At 37.4% G+C, this 11,152-nt stretch overlaps 1 protein-coding gene across 1 annotated transcript; it reads right to left on the reverse strand.

The window, feature by feature from the left end:
* Nucleotides 1-6,210: 6,210 nt before the first annotated feature.
* Nucleotides 6,211-9,805, reverse strand: LOC113294998 (protein NDL1-like). The gene is made up of 11 exons (XM_026543359.1): nucleotides 9,641-9,805; nucleotides 8,858-8,957; nucleotides 8,361-8,458; nucleotides 8,116-8,204; nucleotides 7,862-7,922; nucleotides 7,674-7,760; nucleotides 7,512-7,589; nucleotides 7,361-7,417; nucleotides 7,179-7,234; nucleotides 6,958-7,093; nucleotides 6,211-6,708 (listed from the first exon to the last, which is right to left on the reverse strand). The coding sequence occupies exons 1-11, from the start codon at nucleotides 9,704-9,706 to the stop codon at nucleotides 6,487-6,489; spliced, it is 1,050 nt and encodes a 349-aa protein (XP_026399144.1). The 5' UTR covers nucleotides 9,707-9,805; the 3' UTR covers nucleotides 6,211-6,486.
* Between the last annotated feature and the right edge of the window lie 1,347 nt (nucleotides 9,806-11,152).

Genomic DNA, 11,152 nt, shown 5'->3' on the forward strand with positions numbered 1-11,152 from the left:
TCGCACGAAAGTGAAAGAATCAAGACCTAACACATGTTGTGAACAACTCTCAGAGATATAATCTAGGGGCAATGATAAGACCTATCCGCTGAGGGTCCCTTTTTATGATGGCCTTCAGTAAGGGGTGCAGAAATATGACCAAGGCGCCGACGTATTCGGTTGAGCTGCGGGTGCCTGGGACGTCTGGAGCGTTACCGTCCATGCCCGTATGGCAATTCTTGGCTACGATGCACTCTATCCCAAAGAAACCTCACTTAGGGTGTGGCTTCGTAACCCCAATCCATATCGGCAAAGGTGATAAGAATCCATGAAAACAACTGAATGTCGTAATAACTGGATGGGAGGAGACCAACATGCATGTTAGGGTTAACCTACTTGAAGTGTCAATCAGGGGGAATATAAAGGGATGGCACCCTCCAGATTAAGGAGCTGAGTGACCAAAAAAGACGGCAATGTCATGGGGCTAATGTTCATGGGAACAGCTAGGCCTGTCGCATTGTCGCAGAGAAAAATAAAATAAAAGTTAACACGAGGTAGATGGATTATTATTCGCAAGGGTAATAAGCGCCTGATACTTCGTCGAATTAAAATCCTTCAAAAAGGATGAGGCAAAATAAGACCTTAATTAGGAGGCGCGCTAAGACCTTGTATAAATTAACATATAACAAGCAGAAAATGAATAAGAACTAAAGGCGGCGAGATAATTCTTTGAAGGTAAAGGCAAAAAGGTAGCAAAGGTAAGGCTGAAAGGAAAATAATATTTTTTACATTTTATGTTCTTCTTTAACATTATCCACACGAGAGTTAGCGTTTCTCCTCGACGATAAAGGCAAGAGGCAAAGGCAAGAGCAAATAACATAAGAAAGCCGAGGTATCGATTAACTATGCACTGCTGGGGAGGTATTGATTAACTATGCACCCTACCTCGGAAACACACAAAAGAATAAGAGGCAAGTATATACTTTAAATTTCATTGTTCTTTTGAGTATTCCTTCGGTAAGTATATACTTGGAAAAATAGAAAATCATGGTGATAACATAAAATTCAATCAAAGTACTACCCAAAGAAGTTAAAATGTCTTCCCCCAAGCTTGGGAGCGCCCAGAAAGAAAAATTGTTTCTAAAGAAGTCAGACATAAAACCAAAAAATGATTGAAGAAAACTAAAGTTACTGCTGAGGGAGGGCGTCATCAGTAATGGTTTTCTCGGGAATTTCATCACGTGCTCCACTAAGACCAACACCGGTACTAACAGAGGCGCCCTTAGACTCTTCCTCCACGACCTTCGTGTCATCCACCTTCTGTTCCTCGCCATCTTCAGTGAGCCTATCTTCGTTACCAGAGATGACATTATCATCCTTTGGTTGCTCATCACAGAAGTTTCCAAAAACAGAGACCAGATAGCTCTGAGTGTTCTTGTGAGATAATTTCGCCACCTTCGGAGAAAACTCAAGCATTTCGTCCATATCCTCGTTCAAACCATTGACCTCATTTTGAAGGCGAAGAATCTTTGTGCGAGACTCATCCCTTTCATGAGAAAGGTGAAGGACTTGGATCTTATGACGCTCTTAGGACTCTGCAAAACCAAACAGAACTTTATCAGAAACTAGAAGTTTGATGTAATCAATGATATTTTGCATTGCACCTAAAGCTACCTTCCATCTGCAAGATAGTAGTATTCAAGGTTTCTTGAATATCCGTATACAAGTGATCCATCTTGGAGATCGCTAGATCCGATTCTTGAAGCCGGACGCATAACTCGTGATATGCATTGTCCCAGCCTTTACCATGAACATACTTCGAGGTATCTTTGTCGGATTGAATGATAAGAGCATCCTTATTTTTGCGAGGTTCGATGGACTTGGCTTGAGAGGAAGATTTGATGGACTTTGGGCGAGAGGAGTTATCTAGCTGAGAATGAAGGAGTTCCACTTTCTTTTCAGACAGTCAATCTCTTAGTTTAGACCAGCTACCTTATTACAAGACTTGTGAAGATCAACCACAACCTTATTTTTGTTAGTAATCACGCACTCGTTATCTTCTTCCAATTTCTTGTAGGCAGTTAATGACGAGGAATGAAGATTCCGCGACGTAAGGAGGGAATTGTTGACTCGTTGAAGTTCCATCTTGAGGCGCTCATGGTCATCATGAAGATGGTGATTCAGCTTCTCATTACGAGAACAGTCAATGGACAGACGATTTACTTTCGAAAAAAGAGTTTCGACCTTCTCATTTAAAATTGTGTTCTCGGACACATAACAGTCATTTTGGGTCACGAGGTTCATGTTCTAGGCACGAAGATCTTCTAATGAGGCGGATACTTCGGAGGCACTCGTTTGGCGTTGCATGCACCGAGCTTAACGAAATACGAAATAAGAAAATAACAGAAGTAAAGACAAAGCAAAAAAAAACGAATCTGCGAGGGGAGAGAACTTACTTAGAAGCTTCTCTATCTTCTGACTTTGCCTGTTGGAGTGCTCCTTCTCTTTTTTGAGATCCTTTTCCAAAGTTTTTATTTGAGATTCATCCTTCTTGGCTTTCTCGCGGACCAGTCTAATCTCCACGAGGCTGTCCATATGACGATTGATTTCCTGGAAATCAAATAGCCAAAAGTTAGAAGAAGAAGAAGAAGAAGAAGAAGAAGAAGAAGAAGAAGAAGAAGAAGAAGAAGAAGAAGAAGAAGAAGAAGAAGAAGAAGAAGAAGAAGAAGAAGAAGAAGAAGAAGTAACTTCAGGCGCCATTGTAGGATCGACCCGATGATACCATGTAGAAGTATCAATATCAATTAATAAAACATATGAGAATCCCACACACAGGTCGTGGTGATGGTGTTGTATTTATACTAAAACAAAGGAAGACATAGGAAACTACTAGAACTCTCTTTGATTGACAAACAAGGCTACAACTTTCCTTTTGTGAACTATCTCTAAATTTAGTAGATGCTTGATAATCACGGTACTCGAGTTTCCTTAATAAAAAGCATTGGAGACATGTACTAGAAAGCAAGATTTGGGAACTAGAAGGATTTGATCATCAAAAGAAACTTCTATATCCAATTTTCTTATAAATTACAATGGTCTAGAGTCACAACTGAAAAACTGTTTTCTATATTGTGCAATGTTTCCAAAAGCTTGTTATATACGAAAGAGTAGATTAGTTAGGCTCTGGATGGCTCAAGGTTTTCCTAATTCTGGTAACGCAGAAAAAGATCCTGAGTTAATTGGCGAGGAGTACTTTGATGAATTAGCAGATCGTTCATTTTTCCAAGATTTCTCCAAGGATAGGGTTCGTGGCGAAGTTTACTGTAAGATGCATGATCTTGTTCATGATTTTGCTCAATTTCTCACAAAGGATCATTGTTATGAGTCAATTAACAATGAAGACACGTTCTGTTTGAACCAAAATAGGAATCCCATTCATTTGAGTTTAATATATGATGATCGTCGTACGGACCCTAATTCCTTTCATGATTCAATAAGAAAGGAGGAGGTATAGGGCTCCGGACGAGGATTACTCATTCAGTGTTGGTATTCTCTCTTCTGATTTAGTTCATCACCTAAGATATCTCCGGGTACTGAAATTGAAAGACATGGACATAACACATGTCCCTAATGAAATCGATAAACTCATACATTTAAGATATCTCGATTTGTCTTTTAACGAGAACATAGAAGAATTGCCTGATTCAATTTGTGGCCTAATTAACTTACAAACTTCGAAACTGAAATGGTGTCAGAGCCTTAAAGGACTTCCTAAAGAGATGGAAAGAATGATCAACTTGAGAAATCTTGATATTTGAGAAGGTCATTTGGAATATTTACCGGAAGGAGTTAGAAACTGGAAGTCTCTCCAAACCTTAAGCACTCTTATTGTCAGTTCTGCAACGGAAGGGTGTAAAATTGAAGAATTAAAGCGTTTAAAAATAGAAGGGGTAGGGGACCTAAAATCTGTAGAGCAAGCGGCTGAAGCCAGACTTCAAGCGAAGAGTCAACTCACCGAGCTTGAATTAGATTTTTACTTTGGTGAAGAAATAGTACTGGCTTCCACGCCAGAGGCATCAGAGGAAATGAGATTAACGGAGAGCGTGTTAGCTAGGGGTTTTACAAACCCATTCGAACTTGAAGGAGTTCACCATAAGCGAGTACTCAGGTTTCAAGTTTCCGAGTTGGATGGGGGATGCAAGAGCGTTAACAAATCTACGCTTCCTAAAATTATCTGACTGTTGCCAGCTTTGGGACTCCTTCCATCTCTTGAATCACTCTCAATAACGGGTCTACGCAATCTAAAGCGTATTGGAGTTGGTGGTCAGTGTGTAACGGAGGTAGCGTTCCCAAAGTTGATATATTTGACAATTAGAGCAGCACAAGGCTGGGAAGTTTGGGAATTTGCTAGTGGAGAGACACAGGTGGGTTCGATGATGCCTCGTGTTACAAGCATTGAGATCCACAACTGTCCAAATTTAATTGCATTGCCAGCTCTGAATAAGCTTCCATCTCTTAAAAAGCTTAAGATAGAGTGTGCGGATAAGTTGACTAGTATCAGTCGTGAATTTCACTGTAATGGATGCAATACATTGTCGTTCCCAAAGTTAATTGATCTCGAAATCCGTAATATAAAAAATCTGGAGGCAATTGTTTTGGGTGCAATAACAGATGGGATACCAACAGTGATATTGGCATATCATCCTACCCGGCATTCATCATCGAACGAAATCTCACTTCTATTCAATTTCTTACTATATCTCTATGCAAAAAAGGGAATGTCTGATAAAAACAACTTGACATATATTTGTGTCATACAGAGAGGAATTGAAGCGGCCGTGATGCGGAGGGGTTGGAAGTACTTGGAGATGAATGATCGGGAAATTAAGGTGCTCGTTGTAGTGGGATATTTTGATGGGGACTTGAGCAAACGGTTGAACTTTAAAGATTAGTGTATTGCGTGCGTTACCTTGGGATTATGGCATCCTAGTGTATTTTGGTTTCATATTGTTGGTTTGAGAACAACTTTTATTTGGTGTTGATGCTCACTTGATCAACTTATAATAATATTCATGTTTGAGTGATGCCTTGCAAATGATAGGGTGACTGGTTGTGGTGCCAACCTAGTTGGGATGACAATCAATCACAGTGATGCTGATTGGCTCCTCTTCTGTGTTTGTTCATTTTGTGGTGATACATACATTTGCATGTCTACCTCTCTATGTTTGTTTCTGATGGCTCGGTGCTTTCTTTGTTTTCAGAAAGAAAAAAAATATCTTCCGATCGAGCACAAAAATCATGGAACAAATGAATTTGGCAGCCAGCCATCTTAAGTCCTTCAATTTCAACAGATTTGCGCTCTCTTATGTACTTTTCTTAATTTAATAGCTCCCTGTCCTGTGTATACCAATGTTTTGCATACTTCATTCTGCAGCTCATTCAACAACTTGAGTGATGCCTTGCTAACGATTGGTAATCCGTAAATGGTTGTGGTTGGCACCATGATACTTAACCAATCAAATTAACATGAACAATAAACAAAGAGTTTACGATGAACAGTTGCGACTTGGGTGTATAACACAAATTGAGCTGCAGACGACAACAACCCCGGGCATATTTCTTAAAAGTTTCCAAGCATAAATTTTCATGATTGACAGGATCCAAAAACCTAATGAAGATCACAATTGTCTGACAAATAGTATGAGCAATTTGTTTGTGTTTGCTCTTAGGTGGAGCCACAACCTAAAATCAGGATGACCCATAAAAATGCATCACTCAAGTTTGGTACATTTGTCTTCTTCTTCAAGTTCCAGTTCAAGGCAGAGGGTAGTGAAAAAACAGCTCAGTATTTGGTTTCTTATCCTGAATTCATTCTGCATTACCATATTACACTTTGCCCATGAAGAACAGAGACCCTGAAGACGAATACTAGAATCATATCTGTACACACATGTAAACAGGTCTGACAGATATGGAGGCATAACCTTCATCCTTAACTTCTGGAAAACAAAAGCATGGGCAAAATATCAATCTGCATACCACCTGTATTTTTATTTATTTTTTGAAGAAAGCAACCTTAAATTTCCAGACTGTCGCAGAGTAAAGAATTTCATTCATGAACAGAATACACCCACGAACGATAAAGATAAGACTTCAATGTTACTTAAATGTTTTAATGTTCTTTTAAACCAATGTCAGCAACCAAGAAGTAGAAGTAGACCAACGAAAAGATAATTTTAAATATCATGTTATTATTATTGATATTTCATCATAATTTACAGACATTCTCAGCTCTGGATTTCGTCATCATCACCTCCTTATTGAGTCACTCTCTACAAACGAATGAATTCAAAACTCGTTTCCCACCCTTCTTTACTCCTATAAATATTTCCTCTGTATTTCTATTTACATTCTTCAAAAGTTATATAGACCCCAAAAAAACGATACAATAGATTTACAAGAATTACATTCCCTACATTGAAAACCAGATCACAAATAACACCTTCGTCATACCTTCATAGAAAGCCGAGTTTTTATCGGTTTTAGCTTTAAGCCCATGCTTTCAGGTGATAGAAGCTCTGGAGAGATGCACGACGGACTCAATGGACTTCTTGGACTGCCACTCAACTGAACAGGTCTGTACAGACCATACCCCATGAAGAAATATTCTAATGGTATAAGCATTGCATGGGGCTGTTCCTCTGTCACCATTGACCCACATGCCTGAACCTGTTCCACCAGCACAGATCAATCCTGTATCAGTAAGCGCACACGTCCCAAATTATGCATATCTCAAGCACTAAAATGCTCTCAAAATGTTTTTGTAAGTTTGGAAACTTCCAAGCAGTTATCTAAGAAGGGACCTTTGACACTCTTACTAAATTAGAGCTCTTAACTAACAGACCACCAGTATGGGCCTTGATATGGCTATATCCTGAGTGCATGTACACAATGAATAATGCAATATACAGGACGTACCTCGACTAACGCACTGTATCTTCTGTCTAAATTCACTGCCATGTGGAGAGCCTCAGAGTGGTAAGGAGATTCATCACCAACAAATATGAGTGTTCGACAACGCAATTTCTTCAATCCCCCGGTAAGGTCATACCGACTGCAAAAAAAAATTATCTACTTTTAGATCATTTCTATTGTGTGACCACTGACCCATTTATATGAAGAACCGAGAATAAGCTTACTCATTAATCGCTTGAAGGAATCTGGAGACATTGCCACTCTTTCTCTCATCTAACAACTGCAAACAAACACATAATCAAAAATCAACTAACTGCCCAGTCCTAAAAACCCAATTCCTATACGCAGTATAGGAACAAGCCTCAAACGGAACAGTAAAAAGGAAATCAGGAGTTGGACCACTAACACTTCTGCATGCTTGTACAATATCCGACTCTGGAACTTGTGGACCACCACGGACTTCCTGACAGACCACCAAGAGAATATATGTAATTTAGATGAAGAAGATAAACCAAAGAATAAGAATATAGTGTTATATTGAAGGGAACACTGCATACCTTGCTGAAATACCTCTGAAGCAAGCACTCCTTCATAATACCACACATACCATAGAAGTACAGCAAATTCAACATAAACTGCAATAATTGGATATAAATTATAAGACATCTAGAAGTTTCTCTATAAAAGAGCATGGAAACAGAAGTAGATGAAAAAGTTACCTTGTTATACAACCACTCTTTCCAAGAGGTGCCTTGGCAAAGAGGAGAAACAAGTATCAACCCAAGAACACGCTCTCTATACTTCATCTGTAAACATGAAAAAAGTTCAAAATCAAGACTCAAATTTAACGATAAGATATCATTTTGGGGTCAAGGAATACCAAGGGTATGCTGGGAAAGTAACATACTGCAAATAAGGTTAGGATGTATGCACCCGCTGTAACCCCCAAACACATAACTGCACCGAGCCTGGAAAAGCCAAAAGTGGAACCATCAATAACAATAAGTTGGACACGGTTTCCCCTCAGTAACAAGTATACTTGAGCACAAAGGACTTCCCACAACAATTGAAAAACACTATCAAGTAGCACTATAGCACATAATTTATGAACAGACCCCAAAGTTATCAAATAATCACTGTGATTTACAGTTGAAACTTTACCCAAAATAATCAAGGACATCGGCAACTTGATCCGCCAAATCATCAATAGTGGGCACTGGGGAATCAGGCGAAATCTTAGCAGCTCCTAACTGTGAAAAAGGTTGAGAAAACAAGAAAATAAATGATTGGAATATATAACTCATTTAACAAAGACGGGCAATTCCATCTACATAAAACTCACTTCAAGTGTTAACTTAGATAGAAGGTAAAAAAAAAAAATTGCACAAAGAGACCGAGACACCAACCTCATGCCCAGGAGGACTGATGTGATAGATGCAAAAATTGTGTAGCAACAACGAATCTGCTTCAGGACAAAAGAATAATCCTTGGAAACATGACATATCTGTTAAAACAACCAGATGGTAAGCAATTAGAGAGTTGAAAACATGATAACGAAGAAAACTATGTATCTTTAAAAAAACCAAGTTAATCGTTATTTCATTTTTTTTAACCAAGTGCAATAGAAAGATTTTTTTTGGAAAAGTAAAATAAAAAGATGGATTCACTACGGTAACCACCGAGTCCAAAGTGAATCATGTTAAAAAAGATTTTCTGAAATAGTAGTGTCCAACCGACGACATAAAAGTTCAATCAGATTTTTTCATATGAAATTTATGTTCAGTATCCATTACCAAAGATTCATAATCAGTTAAGATTACAAGGGCTTCAACATTAGACCTCACCAAAGGACTTTCTCATTAAGTTAGTTGTTATTCTACCAATCAAGAATGAGCATACTTACGATCTAAAGCTAAATCGGGATAAGTAATAAGCGCTGGTTTGTCTGGGTCTCCAAATACGACAACAGACACAGAACCATGGCCAGTATGTACAATATGTTCCTGTTAACAAAAGCAAACACAAAATTCGTCAACATCAGAAACTAGAATCACCAAACAACCACCACAATAACATCAATTATAGAACAAATGAACAGCAAACAAGGACCTCATAACACCTTCAAGAATCTAAGAAACCTGACATATACGAACTCGTAATAGCGCCAAATTAATCTTTTAACTCCATATGTATCATGAATTTCTCCCATCTTCAAATATGAAATAGAAGTCTAGAACAAATATATAAGCTTCATGCAAATTTGTCCAATACTATAAGAAAATCTTCAATAAATAATTTGAATAAGATGTTCTGTACAATAAGAACTGAACCCATTATCACATTCTTAAACCATGAAGATAAAATGAATTCATTCAATTCACAGCTTCAAAACCAAATTTTGAGGTTGTATCCACAAATTTCTCCCACCAAAAACCAAAACCCATTCAAAACTTCAGCTCCAAACAAACAAAACCCATATCCAATTTCACAATCAAATAATTCAAAATCCCCAAAAAATGCCATTAAATCCCATCAACAACCACAAAATGCAAATCAAAAAATTGAAAAATTTCTTAACCTTAAATTGACATTCATCAAAAACCCACTACCACACATATTACAAAATCAAATAATAATTAACCTTTCATTTCAAGAAAAGAATATCCAAAATGTTATTGATTATTACCTTTCCACCAAGAGATATAATAGTCTCGATATCAACAGAAACTGAAGAATCACTTGAATCTGCCATGGCCTCAAGGCTCTGTGTCTGAAGCCGTCTTTTTTATCCTCTCAAAAAAATAATCCCCTTCTTCTCTTTTCTCTTCTTTCTCTGGTTTGGAGAAAATTTTGCTTCTCTCTAGAATGGCTTTAAATACTTTGATTAGAATTCTGCCTGTTGTTTTAGCCACGGTTAACTTTCCACCGACGCTTCTGTAAACGTTAACCAAAGGATATGGTTAGTTTGATTAACCGTGGTTAAAGACCGACAGTCTGGCATAGATTACTATATTGTCCTTATTATGTTCTTATAAACGGCTTGTGAAATTACGCAAAAGGGTATTTTGGATGGATTTTGTTGTTGGTTGGCTTTTTTTGTTCCCCTATTATACGGGAGAGAATACCATTGACCAACAACCATATCTTTGGTATAGATGTTTGTTGACTCTTTTATTTTTGATGGCTTTTATTCGTTCTTCATTATTGGAAATAATTTTTAGAGGCTATTAGAGTGTTGACCTCACGGTTTTGAGGTAATTGTCTGTAATGGTTTTAGTATTTTACTCGAGAAAACAATTTTTCGACTTGATTAAGTGGAAAAATCAAAATTAACTTGAAAGCTAAATTTCTAAAAAAAAAATTGTTTCTGGGTTCCGAAAACTACTTCAGTTTCCAGGAAAGACAATGACGAATTAATATGTGAATCGTTAACCGTTGTTGTTGAGCCATATATATACGTAGCTAGGTATGGGAAAATAGAGACAATTTTCCTAAATTATAAGCCGACTCTTAAGAAATTTATTCATTGTTTGTTCTCACACGGTGTCACTTATTTTTATTACACCTTGTTACTTTCGACCGTAACCTCGCCATCCATTAGATCTCCATATTAAAATCAACGGTGAAATTTGCATCTGAGAGGGATTTATGGGAACATTTTCAGAGCATCTCCAACAGTAGGTGCTATAAATCTTATGTGGAGTTTTTATTTAGGTCCTTATTTGTGGGGTTATATATATGTAGCAAAAGGAGTAATGTTTTTCTCATGAACCATCTCCACTAGTGTGGGGTCTTAGTTTTATGATTTGTTTTTTTTTTTGGATAAAGATAAAAGTGATTCATTTTTTCTTATTGGTTTAGAAAAATTTATATAAAAATAATAATTAAAAAAATAGTCAAATGAAAAATGACATGGGGGTCATTCCCAAGACCTAAATAAGATTTTTTCTAAGACCTTCATATTTATTTTGACACCCCTCCTACTTTATAAGACCTATTGTTCGAGATGGATTTAATGTATTCATGTTGGAGATGCTCTCGGTTGATTAATGTATTCATGTTTGATACAATGTAGTACTGAACTACTCATAAATTGGATGTTGGACTAGTTGTATGCAGTTGAAGTGATCTAAAATCCACAAAAAATCTAAACTTTCAACAACTAGCTAGACTCTTGACTAGTTATAAATTTGATGTA

Source organism: Papaver somniferum, chromosome 7, assembly GCF_003573695.1.
Source record: "Papaver somniferum cultivar HN1 chromosome 7, ASM357369v1, whole genome shotgun sequence".
Taxonomy (NCBI): domain Eukaryota; kingdom Viridiplantae; phylum Streptophyta; class Magnoliopsida; order Ranunculales; family Papaveraceae; genus Papaver; species Papaver somniferum.